Source organism: Chelonoidis abingdonii, chromosome 16 (assembly GCF_003597395.2).
Source record: "Chelonoidis abingdonii isolate Lonesome George chromosome 16, CheloAbing_2.0, whole genome shotgun sequence".
Classification (NCBI taxonomy): Eukaryota; Metazoa; Chordata; order Testudines; family Testudinidae; genus Chelonoidis; species Chelonoidis abingdonii.
In genome coordinates, this window is record NC_133784.1 from 6,746,184 (window position 1) to 6,764,304 (window position 18,121).

At 62.8% G+C, this 18,121-nt stretch overlaps 2 protein-coding genes across 5 annotated transcripts in view; one reads left to right on the forward strand and one right to left on the reverse strand.

Annotated features, from left to right (window-relative positions):
* Positions 1–1,958: 1,958 nt before the first annotated feature.
* ZFYVE27 (zinc finger FYVE-type containing 27) lies at positions 1,959–13,125 on the forward strand. Of its 4 annotated transcripts, none has more exons than XM_032776900.2 (12): positions 1,959–2,000; positions 3,333–3,530; positions 3,610–3,680; positions 3,910–4,096; positions 4,364–4,459; positions 4,902–5,014; positions 7,983–8,128; positions 8,312–8,383; positions 8,976–9,120; positions 9,717–9,763; positions 10,834–10,915; positions 12,064–13,125. In XM_032776900.2, the coding sequence occupies exons 2-12, from the start codon at positions 3,334–3,336 to the stop codon at positions 12,126–12,128; spliced, it is 1,221 nt and encodes a 406-aa protein (XP_032632791.1). In that variant the 5' UTR covers positions 1,959–2,000; position 3,333; the 3' UTR covers positions 12,129–13,125. The 4 variants fall into 4 exon arrangements, with proteins under 4 accessions (XP_032632791.1, XP_074929115.1, XP_074929114.1 ...); XM_075073012.1 differs by lacking the exon at positions 1,959–2,000 and adding an exon at positions 8,738–8,765 and having other exon boundaries at positions 3,283–3,530; positions 8,312–8,382; XM_075073014.1 differs by lacking the exon at positions 4,364–4,459 and having other exon boundaries at positions 1,969–2,000.
* Positions 13,126–17,773: 4,648 nt separating this feature from the next.
* SFRP5 (secreted frizzled related protein 5) overlaps positions 17,774–18,121 on the reverse strand; it is a 7,328-nt gene continuing 6,980 nt past the window's right edge. Inside the window, 2 exon segments of the mRNA XM_075073047.1 lie at positions 17,774–18,009; positions 18,012–18,120. Coding sequence (XP_074929148.1) covers positions 17,774–18,009; positions 18,012–18,120 — 345 coding nt within the window.

Below are 18,121 nucleotides of genomic sequence, written 5' to 3' on the forward strand. Positions count from 1 at the left end.
CAGAGGAGAGTGGGCCAGGCTGGATTTTTAATGGCACGCTGGAGTCCCGGCAGGCAGCAGTGTGTCATTTAAATAGACTTTCGTGCCGTCTTTGGCACGCGTGCCATAGGTTGCCAACCCCTGGTCTTCATGGATCCTCCACTGACCTGGGCCCCCAAACCAGAGACAGCCAGGAGGCATTCCCACTTTTGTAGCCTGCCTGGCAGCCCGAGACTAAACTGCTTCTTTCAACCACCTAGTCATCCATGCAACAACTAGGGGAAACTGAGGCACACCCAGTTTTCATACAGAATAATACAGAAAATTTCCACTCCATCACAACAGCATAATAATTTGCTATTATATAATAATTAAATAATAAATAATTTGTCACCACTTAGTTGTCTGCCTGCATGTGAGGTAATTGAACAGGACTCTTTCAACCTTGACTTTATCAACTTACATCCTCTCTTCACTGGGATATATAGAATCCCCATGATTAGATCTCCCCTAAGGGATGTCTCTCTCTGGACCGTGTGCTCCTCCGTGCCTGTTGGCTTCCCTAGGCCTTAGTTTAAAAACTGCTCTATGACCTTTTCATTTTTACATGCCAGCAATTTGATTCTGTTTTGGTTTTGGTGGAGCCCGTTCTTTCTGCATAGGGTCGTCATTTCCCAAAAGGTTTCCCTATTCCTAATAAACCTAAATCCTTCCTCCCCAAACCATCATCTGATCCCTCCACTGAGACCCTGCAGCTCTGCCTGGCTGGCTCGCCCTACATGTGGAACTGGACAAAGGGAAAATGAGATATCTCTGGGCCTGCCTGAGGGCCCCTCCCTGTGGGGGGCCGGCCCTAGCCCCCTTCCCCACAGGCACCTGGACCAGCCTGAGGACCCCCCATCACTCAGGGCTGGGCTGAGCCCCCTTCCAACTGCCCACAATCCCACTCCCCACTGTGGCCTCCTTCTCCCCCGCCTGGTGGTTCGAGCCCCCACTCCGCCTGCTCACTCATGGAGCCGCCTGAGGCAGCCCCCACAACGCCGGGCTGCCATTGTCACTCACTTCCCTTGCATGTTCCTCTGTGCCCCGCTTGGGGTCCCACTCCACTTTTTTGGCAAAACTGGGCATTTGTCCTGTTTGTTCTTGCCAACCGATCATCAGTTGGCAAGAACAAACAGGACAAATGCCCAGTTTGTCAAAAGAGTCGGGATGACCAGGACAGGGCCTAAAAGAGGGATTGTCCCGGCCAAAACGGGATGTGTGGTCACCCTAAGCATTCAGAGAATGGTGCCATGGGTATCCTGGCCCTTCGCCTCCCTTCAAAGGCTCCAGCATCCAGGGGTGCTAACGGCCCCAGCCCCTGATCTCCCCCAGAGGCGCCAGTCGCTGGGCTGTAACCGGCATGAATGGCCTGTGCAGCTCCTGGCGCAGCTGCTGATGGGCAGTGCCATGGGTCAGGGCAACAGAGGGCTCAGCAAGGGGTCTCATGTCCTGCCCCCAAGCCAGCGTCAGGGGCTCCCAGCGATGACCCCACATGTCTGCAGAGCCGCCCCATCTCCCGCAGACACGGCCTGGGCATCCCGCCGGATGCTGCTTGGTCCCTGGGAGCAGCACAGAGCCGGGGCCCATCTACCAACGTGCCAGGGCCTCGTGCCCTCCCAGCAGCCTGACCCCGAGCTGTGGGGTGCCCCCAAGCCAGCCCCACAACCCAACTGGGCGGGGCTGGGGGCGGGGCCTGACTAGGCAGTGGGCGGGGCTGGTCTGGGGGCGGGGCCTGGCCGCTCTGGGAGGCCAGGGACCGGGCGGTGGGTGGGAGCCAGTTCATGGAGGCGGGGCCTGGCTGGGCATTTCGGGGCGGGGCCGGGCGCTGGGGTCTGGCCGGGGCCTTCCGCGGCCGCAGCCATGGGCGGGGCCTGCTGCCAAGACCCGCCCCCGCACTCCCGATTGGCTGTCGCGGGAAACGGGAGAGTCCTGGGATCACGTGGGGAGGAAGCGGCGCTGCCAGTGCGGGCTCGGGCCAGGTGGGAGACTCACTCACCGCCCAGCGCGTCTGGGAGCCCAGGGCCCATCGTTGCCTAGGTCGGGTGGAGTGCTGCAGAAAGGGCAGGAGAAAGAGAGAGCAGGGCCGGGCTGGGGGGGCTTGAAAGAGGTCGGGAGAACGAGCACCCGGCAGGGCTGGGGGGGGCCGGGCAGGGCCGGCAGGCTGGGGCTGGGGGGGCTGCGGTCGTCGGGAGTGCGGGCACCGGCAGGGCTAGGGGGGCAGGGCCCGGGCAGGGCGCGGGCTGGGGGCTGGTCGGAAGAATCGGAGTTTCGGGCACCGCAGGGCTGGCGGGGGGCGGGGGCAGGGCCGGGATGGGGGGGCTTGACGGGTCGGGAGTGCGGGGCACCGGCAGGGCTGGGGGGGCAGGCCGGGCAGGGCGGGCGGGCTGGGGGGGGGCTGCGGGTCGGGAGGTGCGGAGGCACCGGCAGAATTGTGGCCGGGCTGACGGGGGCTGCGGGTCGGAGTGCGGGCACCGCAGGGCCGGGCTGACGGGGGCTGCGGGCGGGGAGTGCGAGGCAACCGGCAGGGCATCATCCCCGTGGCGGGGTGACGTGATGTGGGACCGTGGGCCCCCGAGGCGCGGAGGGCGCAGGCACCTGCTCTCGTCTCCCAGCCCGCGGAGCGCAGCGCCCGCTTGGGCGCGGGGGCGTTGGCCATGGCGGGGGAGGCTGCTTCCCCGGCTGCTGGTGGCCTCACGGGAAGGGTCTGCGAGGAGCCCGGGCTCCTCAGCCCTGGTGGGGCGAGCTGGCTGCCCCGGGCCACAGCCTCTGGAGGGTGCAGCCCCCCGTGGGGGAGCCGCCCTGCCCCTGAGCGCCCCACCACCCCGCAGGGCAAGCGCCCTCTCCTGTCTCCCTGGCCCTCTCCAGTGAGCGCCCCCCCTCCCCGCAGGGCGCCAGCGCCCTCCCCCCTCGGCCCCTGACGCCCCCCCCCCACCCGCCGAGGCCCCTCCCACCCCCTCGGCCCTGAGCGCCCCCCCCCCACCCCGCAGGGCAGCCCGCCCTCCCCTCCTCGGCCCCCCATGACGCGCCCCCCCCCCACCCCGCAGGGCAGCGCCCTCCCCCCCGCTCGGCCCTCGGGAAGCAGAGCCCCCCCCACTGAGCGGGCAGCCCCCCCCCCTCGCCCCGTGAGAAGCGCCCCCCCCCACCCCGCAGGGCAGCGCCTCCCCCCTCGGCCCCTGAGCGCCCTGCCCCCTCCACTACCCCGCAGGGCAGCGCCCTCCCCCCCTCGGCCCCTGAGCGCCCGCCCCACCCCGCAGGGCAGCGCCTCCCCCCTGCCGTGGGGCTGGCAGGAAGGGTCTGACTCCTGTGTGCAGCATGCAGGTGACGGAGCGCGAGGCTGTGGGGCAGGGACTGGAGGGGGGCCTGAGCCTGCCGGACGCCCAGATGGAATCACCCGTCCCCCCCAAGCCCCCGGCCTTCGACCTCTTCAACCTGGTCCTGTCCTCCAAGCGGCTGGAGATGTACCTGGAGCCGCTGCAGGATGCCTGGGAGGGGATCTGCTTCCTGCTAAGGTAGGTGCCAGGCTCGCCCACGGGGGTCGGGGGGAACCCAGCACGGTTCATGGTCACTAACCTGAGCTCTGCCCTGCAGGTGGCAGATGCCCCTGTGCTCGCTGCTCACCTGCCTGGGCCTCAACTTCCTTCTGCTCACCCTGACTGAAGGTGAGGGGCTGCTGGGGGCAGGGGCCCAGGTGACTGGTGGGTGGGGGATGGGGAGCAGGCTGGCAGGGCGGGGGATGGGGTGGCGGGTGGGCAGCTGGGGCAGACGGGCATGACTGAGGTGAGGGGCCGCTAGCACGGAGCTGGAACTGGCTCATGCCCCTGAGCACGGCCGGGGGTGGCATTGGTTCTGCTCCGGGCTGGGTGACCTGACGTGCCCTGGTTTTTCCAGCTGCCTGGTTCTTGCTGTGCGCCCTGCTGGTCCTGCTACCAGCCCTGCTGGGCTACCTGCGGGAGACATGCCGGGCCCGCCGGCCGGCACCGGAGCTGGTGCGCCAGAGGTACCACAGTGTGCGGCGTGAGGACGTGCAACAGGTGCGGCTGGCGCGGCACGAAGCCGTCGCTGAGGTGAAGAGATTGTAAGTGCTGGGACCCGTCCAGCTGCCAAGGCCCTACGGGACGGGGCGCGACTGGGCTGGGCTCCTGGGGGCTCCCTCCCTGACATGGGGACTCCAGCTTGGGGGGTGAGACCCCCTCCCTGCCAGGGCTCAGGCCTGTGGAGTGGGGGCAGGGACGGGCTATTCCATAACTGCCCACTAGGGGCTGGGGTCCCTGCCAGACAGGCCCTGGGGGGCTGGGTACATGCCTGGGGTGGGAACCCCCTGATGGTCCCATTTCTTCCCCAGCCTGATCCAGCTGGAGGGCTTCCTGAGCTGGCTGTGCTGTGCCTGCGAGGGGGCATACCGCGTGCTGTACTGGGAGTCCCCGGCCCTGTCGTCCCAGTGAGTCTGCCCCTTCCCCCCGGGCCTGCCAGCTGCCCCTCCCCGCCCCCATGGGCTTTCTCCTCTGGCCCTCTCTGCTGCAGGGCCTGGCTGGGGACCCCCGGTGAGGCTGCAAACCCAGCCAGTGAGCCGGGCACGTGGTGCCCTGTGCCTGGGAGGAAGGGAGATGCCCAGCTTGGCTCTCCTGTATTTCGGTGGGGGTGGGGTGTGGACTCTGGGCATGCAGCTGTAGGGGGATGGGTGTGACAGCCTGTACGAGGCGGGGTACATGGCCTGAGGACACCGGGGGGGTGGCCTGGGGGAGGCACATACACTTAGTGCATGGCACGGTGGGGTAGGGGCTGTGTACGTGTGGCAGGGGGGTGCAGGATGGGGGCTACATATGCTGGGCACGTGGCCAAGGTGCTCCTGCTGTTCTGAGCCCATCACCCTCCTTGCCCAGGTTCTATGGGGCGCTGCTGGGCTCTCTCTGTGTCCTGTACCTGCTGCCCCTCTGCTGGGTTCTCGCCCTGCTTAACAGCACCCTCTTCCTGGGGAACGCCGAGTTCTACCGAGGTGAGCCTCCCCGCGGGCACCCATGAGCTCTGGGGGCAGCAGTGGGTCTGACTGGCAGTCGGGACAAATGCCAGCTGGAGCCCCCCCAGCTACCTCCCTCCCAGCTGGGCCCATGCAGGTTTCCCGCAGGTCTGCCTCTCCCCATAGCTAGAGCTGCCAGGTTCATCCCTGCTTCCCGTCCCCCTCCCTCTGCTCTGGGGTCCTCTGTGCCCTCTGCTATGCCAGGCTCTCCCCTGCTGCCCCCTGGTCCAAGGAACCTGGCTCTGGCAGTAGCTGCTGCTCCTTCAGGGGGTGACGCCGCAGCCTGGCACCCAACTAGGCCGGTGTGAGGGCAGTGGCTGGCTCTGGGCTCAGACCGCCAGCGCTCGAGTTGCCATCCTGTCCCCTCTGCGGAGCTAGGGACTCGCTTGGCCCCTCACCGCAGAATCAGCCCCTGGGCTGCCCCAGTACCGGCTGGATCCGTGGCCCAGAGAGACTGAGCACCTCCCCGAGTCCCCTGCCCTGAGGGGAGCTGGTGGTGGGAGTGAGCGCTAGCCACGACTCTGTGGGGGGAGGACTGCCTGCACGCAGAATGGCAGGTCGGCGGGGGCTTTGCTGTCCCAGCCAGCTGCTGTGCGGCGCAAGAGTGTCATGGAGTGAGGGGAAGTCCAGGCCCTGCACCCCAAATTTCTGTGAGTCACCTGGACTCTCAGCCAGCCAGTAACACAGAAGATTTATTAGACGACAGGACACAGGCCCAAGCAGGGCTTGTAGGTGTCCCTGCCAGCAGGTATATGGGATCTTGGGGAGCAATTACCACACAGGTGGGGTGCAAAATAAACTTTATTAAGAAAATGCAAAAAACAGGGAAAATTCAATAGTGAGGGGTATGGGGTTTGTTAAGGTAGACAATTGGGGAGGGGTTTCTTTTAGCAAATAGTATAGGGGGTTTCAATAGTGGGGTACAATACAGTGGGGTACAATACAGTTGGTAACCAATTAACACTGAAGTATAAATGTAACAAGTAGCTAACAATTTCTATATAAAAGGTGTGTCACAGCAGCATATAGCCAACTAACAGTTATGGGAAAATGTGGTAAGTAACCAACTCTAGGTAAAAATGTGTCACAGTGGTATAAATGTAAAATGTGAGGTGTGTTAGAGAGAAAAAGGGTAACCAATGGGGTTTTATGCTAGACTTCAGTAATACAATTGAGGTTTGGGGGTAATAGGAGAGTGTGGAGGAAGGGATTAAAAAGGAGAGAGAGAGAGAGAGCTTCAGGAGACAGAGAGCAGGCAGGCTGCAGGTTTAAACAGCAGAGAGAAAGAGCAGGCAGGCTGCAGCTTTAAACAGCAGAGAGCAGAGGGAGATTTAAACTTCAGGAGACAGAGGGCAGGCAGGCTGCAGGTTTAAACAGCAGAGAGACTGAGGGGTATGGGGTGACTGGAGAGCTCGGTGGGGGCAGCAGGAAGACAGACTTAACCACAACTATACAGAACACAGCAAAATCTTATCTATGACCTAACTTAACCAAGACTACACAAATTAGCAAGTAACAGAACACAATGCAACAATTTCTTAAACCTAACTTACAGAACACAATACAAACAATTCTCTAAACCTAACTTAACCACAGCTATGCTGGGTGCTGGTTAAGTCTGGGTGCTGGGGAAAGAGAGAGAGCAGCTAAGATAATAAAATAAAAGTATAGAGAATTTCACAGAATTTCACAGAGGGATTCTTACCAGCCCCAAAGGAAGCAGCAGAGGTAAAAGCAGCAAAATCATCAGAAGGCTGGGTACAGTCTCAATAATCAGGAGATCTCTCAGGCAGCAATTCGTTCTTCGTGGGGGGGGGTTTCAAAAAACGGGAGTACGCTCAAAAATAAAACGAGAGCGGAGAAAGGACCCCCCAGAACCCCTGGCTGATCAGACCAGGCAGCAATGCAGGAACCTTTCTGAGGTCTGAGCAGAAAATGTCTGGTTTTAAGGGCAAACTTAGGCAGTTTCCCACCAGTACTTTTGATTGGCTCAGAGGCAGGGGACAGAGAAAAAAAAAAAAAAAGGCAGGTGAGCACAGAGACATGTCTGGGCAGAGTCCTGTGCAATAGGTGACTCAGAAGCACATGAGGCCTATGACTCATGCCCAGGACCTTAAAAACACAATAGGCCTTGCAACTGGACATTGTCCACCCTACACCGAGCCCAGGTTTAACAAGGTGATAACAGGACTAACCCTTTGAACAGGGCAGTGGTCCCACTTAGCACAATTGGCCATCCCTTTGAAAAGGGCAATGGCTCTTGGTAAACAACTTTAAGGGGCCCTGCTAAACAACTTAACAGCCAGGGAGGGGAGGCCACAGGAGAACAAAAAACAAAAATGGAGCATGGGGACAACTGTAAGAGACAAAATGGAATAGGGGGATAACTGTAACAGACAGTAGGTATACCCAGGACCCCTCAGCCTGGTCCCTCTGAGGGGCAAGGAGCTTAGACCCCAGACTTGGGGTTCCTGCCTCTTCCCAGCCAGAGCAAAGCTGAAACCCCCTCCAGCCGTCTCACCCAGCCTCCCCCACCCCCCCAGCCTTTGTCCAGTTTCCCGGCAAAGGTGTCACCTGACCCCACCCCCCCTCCTGGCTCAGGTTCCAGGCTCAGGTACTGTCCCTCACCTAAAGTCACCCCCTGCTCTCCCATCCCCCATGCTGACAGTCCCAGTAAAACCAGATGAGATTCCCCGGTCAGTCCACCCCCCTCCGTACTGCGTCTCAGAGGGGCAGTGGCCCCTGCCCTGTGTTGCAGGTGCTGGGTACGTGGCTGCCCCATGGAGCAATGGGAACTGCTGCTAGTGCCTGGGCCATGGCTGAGTGGGGCCCTACTGGGGGGTAGTGATGGGGGCTGTCCATGGGGTGGGAGTTCTGGGCCCCGGGGGGTAGGGGGGAGGCTGCTGTGCTCAAGGTGTGTCCAGCCACACAACCCCTCTCTCCCCAGTGCTGCTGGAGCTCAAGGCTACGGTAGAGCAGAGCCTTGGCCCCAAGCCCGTCGCCAGTGCCCCGGAGCCAGCGGAGCCTGACGCAGGAGGAGAGGAGGGTGGTGGCACCCTGGTGGATCTGACTCCCACGCCCACCAGCACCGAGGTGAGCCGGCTGGGCTGGAGGCTGGTGTGGCAGCTCGTGCTTCCCGGCCCCCAACCGGAGCCTGGTCCCTGCCCGTGCCCCTGGCTGCCGCTCTCTGCCCGCTGCCCTGTGCTGCCGGCAGCCCTGTGTCGCTCCGTGCCTGGGCGGGCAGGGCCGTAGTGACCAGGGCCTGTATCCTGGCAGGACCTCACACCCGGCAGCGTGGAGGAAGCAGAGGAGGCGGAGCCCGACGAGGAGTTTAAAGATGCTATCGAGGTGCGTACCCACTGGGGGGCGGGATGAGGGGCTCCCCACACACCTGGCTGGATGCGGGTATCGCGTCTAGCTGTCTACTCTCTTGGTGGTCGCTGGAGGGCACTGGTGAGCGTGAGCTGGACAGGGAACCCCACTTCCCCCTTAGAATGAGGGGGCTGTGTGGGGGACCTGTCCCCGGCCCTTCCCCATGCCCTGGCATGTGCTGCCCGTGTGCCAGGCAGGCAAAGATTAGTGCTGCTGTCTCTGCCTCGGGGAGAAGCTGAGGGTCCAGGGCTGTCCCGGGGGGACACGATGAGGGCCCTGCTGCTGTCTGTTCCATCGCTACTGCCTCTCCTCTCTTTTCTCCTCGCTGTGGGAGAAGGAGACCCAGGTGCTGGCCGTGGTGAGTACCAGGTGGGGCTGGTGCTTGGCCGGGACTGGGGGAAGCACGGGCTCTGGGCAGAGCTGGGCCCTTTTCCCTAGAGCAGCACCAGGCCAAGCGCCCCCCACCAGCTCCTGCCCCGTGGCCCCCGGGTGGCTTGGCCAGAGCAGAGCTCTGTGCCCAGTCGGGTCCCCAGGGAGCAACCCCCGGCTGAACTGGGCTCTCCGACAGGAGGACGATGATGTCTCCCAGTGCTCCGCTGAGTTTGACATCGGCCTCCCAGACAGCAGCGTCATGAGCAAGAATGAGGTGATCCGCAGCAAGGTGTCGCGGCTGACGGAGCGCCTGCGCAAGCGCTACCCCAGCAACAACTTTGGTAGGGGGGCTGGGCTGCTGAATGCTGGGAGGGGCCGGCTGCTGAAACCGCCAGCCTGCTGGGACACCCCCTCTGCCTGTGTCCATCCGGTGCTGGGCTAGGGGTGGCCGGGCTGCCGCTGCCTGGGGGAGCTGGGGACGGGCTGTCTGGGTGCCAGGTTGGTCTGGCCCTGAGTCATGCTGTGGGCAGTGGGGGGCTCCCCCATGGGTAATGAGGGCTCACAGCCCAGGGTGCCGGGGGATGCTTGGTGCCCGCTGCACGGATTTGGTGGCTGGAGCCCCCAAAAGATTCCCTGAGCCAGGGCTCCCGCTGGGCTGGACCTGGAGCTCTGAGCTGGGTCCCCCCTGTCCCAGGCAGCAGCGATGGGCATGTGGCCTTGGGAGCTCAGGACGCGAGCAGCTGCTGCTCACAGAGCTGGGGCAGTCCCCGGGGGAGAGAAGCTGGTCTCCGCGCTGAGGCTGCCTGGCCTTGTGCCAGGCAGGGGTATCGCCACGGTCCCTGGGGTGCAGGGATGGGAGCCAGGCTGAGCCTGCATGTCCCTGTCTGCTGCCTACTGCAGGCAGTGCCCAGCTGACCCCTCACTCCCTCTCCTCTAGGGAGCTGCACCGGCTGCGCAGCCACCTTCTCCGTGCTCAAGAAGAGGGTGAGTTCTGCCTGTTTCCCACCCGCTCCCATCTTGCCAGCTCTGCTGGTCCGGTAGCAGTGGGTCTCTGGGGCCCTGGCCTGGCTGGCTCAGCTAGGGGGTAGTGGGGCTGGCTAGGGCCCCACGTGTCCTGTGCCATGGTCAGTGTCCCCTGGCTGGTGCGTGGTGCCTCCTGGGCTGATCCTGCATGGGGCGAGTCCTTGAACCAGCCAGCACCAGTGCTGGTCACAGGCCTCACTCTCTGGACAGTCAGCAACAGGCACCCACCACCCCTCTAGTGTCCCGCTGCAGGGCCCAGCTGCCATTCGCTGCCTGGCTGCCCCTTGCCTGACCCCGCATGGGCTGGGCTGAGGCACATATCTTTGCCAGGGTATGGCTGGGATCTCCCCTCTGACATGAAATCCCCCCACGAGCTCCAGAGCCTGTACTTGGCTAGCCAGCCATTACCCTCAGCCCCGTCCGGCTGGCTGAGAGCTCTGCTCCAGCTGCTTGTCCTCACACACGCGGGGTTCAGCTGCACCCCAGACAGTGCGAAGGACAGGTCTACGCTGGGGAATTAGACGGCCCCAGGTGCATGTGAAATTCACCCCCCTACTGACCTAGGCACTGGTGTAGACAGTGTCTGGCTGCCGCTTGGGGCGGGGGGTTAACCTCCATGCTGGACTGCGTGTCTCTGCTGCGCCGCGGGCTCTGCCCCTGGCTCAGTCCTCACTGGGATGCCCCCCAGTCTCCCCTGCAGCCTGCCCCGCACTGTGCCCAGACGGTGCCCGCTGGGCCAGCCCAGAGTGCACTTGCCAAGGGGAGCGTCGCCCTGCCTGCGCGGCTCTGCCCTAGGGTCAGCGGTTAGCGGGTAGGCGGCTCAGCCCTGTGGGAACTTCGTTGGCACTCGAAGTGCGTGCCAGAGCCAGGTGATCTCCGTATCCCTTCTCCCCTCTGCTGGGTGCCATCAGCAGGGCCTTGGGTCACAGTTTCCTCCAGCAAACCCTGCCCTGCCCCCACCAGGCAATCCCCTGCCTTCCCTGGGGCCGGGCCCTGCTGCTGCACGCTCTGACCTGTGCATCTCTCCCCAGCGGAGCTGCAGTAACTGCGGCAACAGCTTCTGCTCCCGCTGCTGCTCCTACAAAGTCCCCAAATCCTCCATGGGAGCTACAGGTGAGTGGGTGCAGGTGGGGTGGCCTCTCTCGCTCCCAGCTATGCCAGCCCTGGCCTCGTCCGGCTATGCCGGACCTGGCCTCGGCCAGCCGGGGGCGCTGGGGGCGGGGGGGGCGCCCGGCTATGCCGGACCTGGCCTCGGCCAAGCAGTGGGGCAGCAGCGGGGCTACCAACTTCCTAACTGCACAAAGCTGAGCACCCTCACCCCGCCCCTACTCTGCCCCTTCCACGTGGCCCCGCCCCACTCCAAACCCCTTCCCACCCTCACTCACTTTCACCGGGCTGGGGATGAGAGGTTTGGGGTGCAGGAGGGGGCTCCGGGCAGGGGCAGGGGGCTGAGGTACTGCAGGCTTCGGCTGGGGCCGAGGGGTTTGGAGTGCAGGATGGGATTCCAACCTGGGGCAGGGGGTCTGGGGTGCAGCTTCCAGTCAGCGATGCAGAAGGGCTAGGGGAAGCTCCCTGCTCTCGAAAGGGAAAGTGGCCACCGAGTCCCTGCGGCGCCTAAGTGCAGGGCCAGGCGGCTCTGCATGGTGCACATGGCTGTGCCCACAGGCGCTGCCCTGCGGTTCCCAGCCAATGGAAGCTGTGGAGCTGGTGCTCAGGGTGGGGGTACAGGTGGAGCCCTGGTGGCTGCCCCCGTGCCTAGGGGTCGGACAAGCCGGCCGCTTCCGGGAGCTGTGTGGAGCCGGGGCCGGCAGGGAGCCTCCCTTAGCCCTGCTGTGCCGCTGACCAGACTTTTAATGGCCCGGGCGGCTGCCATGGGGCCTTTTCGACAAAACCGGACACCTGGCAACTCTAGCGCTCAGGAGTGTGCAGCGGCCATTGCCGGCTCTCCTCCCTTTGGTGGGTGCGGGGCTCTGCTGGGGGCCATGATGCAGCCGATCGCTGGCAGGTCTCTGCCAGCTGGGAATGATGGGGAGGGGGGAGTGGTGATCGGGAGGGTCTTGGGACGGGGGGGAGAGTGATGGGATGGGGATAGTGGTGATGATGGGGGGCAGGTTTCCTGGGGGGTTGGATGGTGATGAGGTGGGTCTCTAGGGGGTGGTGATGAGGGGCGTCATTGAGGGGCACGGGGTGTGGGATGGTGGTTGGGGGGCTGGTTTCTGGGGAGCAATGGGGTGGATCTCTGACAGCTCCTTTCCTTCCAGCCCCGGATGCCCAGAGGGAGACTGTGTTCGTCTGTGCATCGTGTAACCAGGCTCTTGTGAAGTGAGTGGAGCCCCCGCCGGGCGCATTGTTGGCTGCCCGTCCTGGCCGCGCGGGGCAGGAGAGCACCAGGATCATGTGTCTCTGAGTCCCCCGCCTGCCCTGGTGCTGCGTGGCTGCAGAGGCCCCTCTGCTCTGTTCCCTGGAGCTCTGCTGCGGGCTCCTGGCCGGCAGGGGGCTGGAGGGGAGGTGTTAACTCCTGGCTGCCTAGAGCGGGGCTGGCAGGGGCCTGAGGCTGGCCACCCCTCCTCTCCGCTGTGGGGCTGGGAGGTGTGGCAGGCTATGGGCCCAACTCCCATGTGCCAGGCGCAGCTGGAGCCAGATGAGACCTGGCGGGGGGCAGAGGGGCTAGGCTGGGGTGACTGCTGCTGCTGTTTCGTCCTAGCCCAAGTAGGAGTGGCCGTGCCAGCGGGGGGTGGGTGTCCCCCTCTCTGCCCTGAGCTGCTCAGGAAGGCCCTGAGCTGCTCAGGAAGGCTCTCAGGGGCAGGGTGTCCATGGCTGGGTCCTGGGGGGAGGGGGGGCAGCTGTCAGTGTCAAGCTCTCTATTGCTTCTGCCTATTCCCCCTACCCCTGTCCTTAAGGACTCATGGGCGTTGAGGGGATATAGTTCAGCCTCTTCCCCCCGCGCTTTGTGCACCACTTAGGTCCAGTATCTAACTCTCCAGTTTGGGTTTATTAACGTGTGGCCCCATGTCTGGTTTTAGCTGGTACCAGCGTGAGTTCTGGGGGGTGGTGAACGTGGCTCCTCTGCTTCGCTTGGGCTGGCTAGTAAAGGATGTGACTCACTCGCCCTGGCTGAGCTGGTCCCAGTGAGAAACCCCCTGTCCCAGCGCACAGGGCAAGTCCCTGCTCTGTGCCGCTGGCCCCCCCCTCCAGCATGGCTAATGCTGCTGCTCTGGGCAAAGCAGGGAGCTCTGCTGAGAATGTGCTGGTAGTACCAGGGGTCCTAGTTTTCTGTGACAGACTCCCCCAAATAAAGGTGACTCCGCATTTCTCTGCCGTTACATTGGCCTGCTGAGTGTGTGTCCCTGGGCTCCCTGCCCTGCGTGTGGCGCAGCCAGAGCCCACCGGCTCGCATACAGGGGGTGCTGCAGCGTGTTTTTATGCTCACGAAAGGTGAAAATGCCACATTCTCTGCACCCCCATGTCTGTGTTTTCTGGGCCCCGGGGGTTGCTCGGACCCCTGGTTCTTAATGGAGGCTGGGCTGGCATCTTCTCGCCTGGCATGGGGGCGTGTGCGGAGCCGACTGATGCTGGTCCCTGCCTGCCTCGGCCTGGAAGCAACCAGCACCTGGGTGCCAGCTGGGTGGCTCTTCCCCTAGCACCCATGGCTGTGGCTGCAGGGTGAGGGCTGGGTGCTGGGATGGGGAGGGGGCTGTGCAAGCTCTGCAGGAGAGGTGCTCCTGCCAGTCTGAATCCTGCGGTCTCTGCCCTGCCGCCGCCCCCCCCTCCCCACCTGAGCAGCAGCACCAGGCCGCTGCCCTGCCCCATGGCTCCCTTGCAGCCCTGGCTCCACACACGAGCCCTCGCCTGAGCCAAGGAGGGGGCAACTCTCAGAGCAGCTGGAGGGATCCCAGACAGGGCAGGAGCTGGGTTTGAATGTGTTATCCTATCTCCTGGGCTCGGGGCAGGGTAGCTCCTTGGGGCCCCAGGTCCCTGCTCCAGTCTGATGGGCCCCAGTCATGAGCTGAAGGTAGAGTGGCACCCCCCCCCCCCGACAGTGACACGCCCAGGCCCCAGACCCCCCAAGGTCAGTCACACCTGGCTCTCTGCAAAGAGCAAACAATCTGTCCCCCACAGCTAGATACCTATGCAGCATGTAGGGTAAACTGAGGCACACACTATTCCTGCAAAACATAAAAAAAATTCCTACCCTGTCACCCTCCCAAATGGGTGCAATAATTAGCCTTGTTCTGTGCCCTGCTGCCCCCCAGCCTGGCCTGGCCTGGCCTGGCCCTGGCTCACATGCTTGGCTCTAGCCCCAGCACAGGCCAATCTCCGGCCCAGCCAGTATCCCTCCCACCTCGCCAGCCCCCACCTTGCTGCTGCCCGTGATCTGCCCAAGCTGCGCTCCCTCCCCGGGGTGGCTGGCATGCAGCAAAGCACCCAGCTCCGTGCAGAACGTAACCTCTGGAGCTGGGGGTGGGGGAGGCTGCTCCTGCCGGGTGCCTGGAGAATGTGCTGCTGGAGTTCTGCCCGGAGCGGCTGATGCTGTGGGGCAAAGGGGGTAGCTCGGGCTGCGGGGCCTTGGCCCAGTCCCTTGTAGGGGTATCTGTGCCATGGGGACCTGTGAAGGCCCTGGCATAGGCTAGTGGATGCCAATGGTGCCAGCATCTCAGGGGGCACATAACCCCAGCGCCAAGCGGTAGCGGAGTTCTAGGCTGGGCCTGCAGCCCCCACCTGCCTTGTTCCTTGGAGCCAACGGTATGTGTGACAGAGCCGGGGCTTGGCTGGGTGGATCAGCTCCTGCCACAGCCCCCTGGAGCCTGTAGCCCTTGCGCTGGGGCTTGGGCCTTGTCCGGCAGCATCTCCTCCTGGTGGTGGCATCCCTGGATTCAGCCGGTGTTTCCTGGCCTGGTGTGAGGCAGCTGCCCCTTCCCCCCACCATGCCTGCCTGGGATGCCAGGCCTGGCTGTGTGCAGGCCAGGCAGCTTTGGCCCTGCAAGCTGGGGCAGCCGGGCTGCACTATGGCCAGGCCACAGTTGCTGTGTGATGCTGGTGTTGGCAGGATCCTTGGGTGCGCCCGGCCTGGGCCTTGCTGGGGAGCACAGAGATGTGCCCCACCCTGCCAGCAGCCAGGTCCCCAGTGGAGGAGCCGCTGTGCCAACAGCCTCTGCCCGTGTCCCTCGTGCTCTGGCCTGTGGCATCTCTCCGCTGGAGGGGGGCAGGGCCATTGGTCAGCAGATGGCTGCATGGCAGGGAGCCGAGCTGAGGTCCCAGGGGTGAGGGGGCCCTGTGCTTGGAGTGGCTCGCTGCCGCTCTGGCTGGCCAGGCCTTGTGCCCTTCTGTAGCCATGGGGCCTTGCTGGGGAACGGGGCCAACTACTCTGCGGGTGCTCAGGGGCTCAGCACCCATGAAGAAGAAATAAGCGGAGCTCAGCACCCATGGGGCTGGCTGGGACTGCTGCTCCGGTGGCCCTGGGACCGGCCGCCAGTCAGCTGCTGAGCGGGAGGGGGCAGACAGGAGCAGGTGGTGGTGGGGGTGTAATACAATATCTGATTGGAAGGTGACAGGCCAGAAGGAGTTAATGAACTAGTCCCAGACTGCCCTGCCCCATGGCGAACCAGAGCCTGGCTGGGAGATCTGTACAGGAGTGGGGGGGTCACTACGAAAACTAACTGCTCATTTCCCCTCCTGTTCCTCACACCTTGTCAACTGTCGGAAATGAGCCACCCTCATTCCCACGGCAAAAGTGATTCTTCCTCCTGTTGAGAATAGCCCAGGTTCCTTAGCACTGACCCCCCGAGCACCTGATCAGCTCCCGCTTTTCATGTGCTGCGGACTGATACCTGCCTCTGTATGTTCCACTCCACGCATCCCATGAAGTGGGCTGTAGCCCATGAAAGCTTATGCCCAAATAAACGTGTTAGTCTCTAAGGTGCCACAAGGACTAACACGGCTGCCACTTTGAAGCCTGTAAATGAACAGAACTCTGAAATGCAGCGGGCATTGTTAGAGGTAGAAGGGGAGGTGTTTGCTCAGGGCTTGGGATGGCAGCAAACAAGTCTTGTCTATTGCGAGAGCTTTGATTCAAAGATCAAAAAAGGAATATTAACATTTAGGAAGACACTTGAGTGAAATAGGATTATTGTCTGTGTGTCTCTTTGAAGGTTGTGCTAACCTGTATCTGAACTGTTTAATGGATAAATTACTCTGTGCTAACTGCCAGGCTGTTTGGGAGACAGCAGATTAAGAACAGTACTTGTGAAGATTAAGCTGATTCTCTCAGGCCAAGAGGCTGCTGGAAATGTGTAAGAACCCTGGGACTTCATCTCAGATCTGCTTTGGGTTTCAAGAGGGGGAAACCTTAAGCCACAAGGATTGAGATCCCTAGTCACTGACTGGAGTCACCCGGAATATGAAAATTGGACTGTAACCTATGGACTATTTCTAAAAGGACTTTTAGCAACTACACACTCATCTCTGCTGTGTACCTCAACCTCAGGAATTGAATTCAAGTCTTTCTGTATATTGATCTTTTACCCAACTCTCTTTTCTTTTTTAATAGTTTAGCTTAGTTAATAAAAATTGGCTAATAGCATGTATTTTGGGTAAAATCTAAGTTATAATTGGACCTGGGTGTGTGGCTGATCCTTTCGGGGTGGAAGAACCTTTTCTTTTATATGATGAGATAAGATTTTCAGTGGCCATCATCATATCTGACAGGTGTGTCTGGATGGAGGCCTGAGGCTTGGCACTTTAAGGGAACTGCGTTGTTTGGAATCTGCGTAACCAGTGAGGTGCTACAGAAGCTGTTCTGTGCTGGTTGGTAAATCTCAGTATTGGAAGATCCACCAGGGTTTGGGGTTTGTCTGCCCCGTTCTGTTTGCAGTTCACCCTGACTGAGTGACCTCAGCTGGCTCCCACGGGCAGCACCGTCACAGGGCAGGAGCCTGAATTCCCCACTCCTCCCTAGAGATCCCCCTGGCCCCCCCACTGAGCAGGAGGGACCTGGCACCCGGGTTAACCGGCCTGACACACTGTAATTCGCAGGCTGGAGAATGCGCTGGGACGGAGGCCGCCTGCCTGGGGTTTGCCACCCGCTGGGCACAGCACAAACGTAGTGCCCCCCAGTGCTGCTTGGTCCCACAGAGCAGAGGGCAGGGAGATGGGGGGGGGCGGGTGTCCAGCAGGGAGGTGGGAGTTCTGGGTGTCCCAGGGGTGCTCAGCAGAGGAGGTTCCTGGGGAGGGGGAGGGGGGGGCCTGGCAGATGGATGGGAGTCCCAGGGGCTGCCCAGCAGATGGTTGGGGGGTTGTGGGATGCCCAGCAGGTAGGGGGCAAAGAGTGTCCAACAGATGGGATGGGAGGAGTTCCTGGGGGTGCCCGGTAGGTGAGAGGGGAGGAGTCCCAGGCGTGCCTAGGGGGGGTGCCTGGCAGGCAGGGGGCAGGAGTCCTAGGGGCACCTAGCAGGAGGGTTATGGAGGTGCCTGGCAGGTGGGGATGAGAAGTCCCAGGGGTGCCTAGTGGGAGGGGTTCCTGGGGGTGCCTGACAGGCAGGGATGAGGAGTCCCAGGTGTACCTAGCGGCGGGGTTCCTTGGGGTACCCAGTAGGCGAGGGGATGTTCAGGGGGGGTGTCTGGTAGGTGGGGGTGAGGAGTCCCAGGGGCACCTAGCAGGAGGGTTATGGAGGTGCCTGGCAGGTGGGGATGAGAAGTCCCAGGGGTGCCTAGCGGGAGGGGTTCCTGGGGGTGCCTGACAGGCAGGGGTGAGGAGTCCCAGGGGTACCTAGTGGGGGGGGTGTTATGGGGGTGCCCAGCAGGCAGGGGGCAGGAGTCTCAGGAGTGCCTAGCAGGTTGGTTCCCGGGGGTGCCTGGCAGGTGGGGGGGCAGGAGTCCCAGGGTGCCTAGTGGGGGGTTCCTTGGGGTGCCCAGTAGGCGAGGGGAGGTTCGGGGGGGTGTCTGGCAGGCAGGGGGGAGGAGTCCCAGGGGTGCCTAGTGCGGAAGGGTTAGGAGGGTGCCCGGTAGGTGAGGGGAGGACCGGAGGGAGTCCCAGAGGTGCCTAGTAGAGGGGTTATGGGGGTGCCCGGCAGGCGGGGGGCCCGAGGGCTGCTCGGCCCCGGGGAGCAGGGCGTAGCGCGGGGGGCAGGGGTAAGAGAACGTGAACTTGAGGGCGAAGCGCATCTCCCGGTTGCTGCGCTCCCAGCGGTACACAGCCCCCAGCAGCAGCCCCCGCCCTCCTTGCGGCCCAGCACCAGGAAGGGGCGGCGCAGGTCGGCCAGCTGCGGGCAGGGGCAGGTGGCCGCGTCCCGCATGTGCAGCACCAGGCGCCGGGTGTCGGGG

Excerpts from the sequence above, each read along its gene's own strand:
- ZFYVE27 (XM_075073012.1), top strand. The coding sequence starts at position 3,334 with ATGCAGGTGACGGAGCGCGAGGCTGTGGGGCAGGGACTGGAGGGGGGC. Across the intron at positions 5,015-7,982 it reads GAACGCCGAGTTCTACCGAG|TGCTGCTGGAGCTCAAGGCT; the intron begins GTGAGCCTCCCC and ends CTCTCTCCCCAG. Across the intron at positions 8,766-8,975 it reads AGACCCAGGTGCTGGCCGTG|GAGGACGATGATGTCTCCCA; the intron begins GTGAGTACCAGG and ends GCTCTCCGACAG.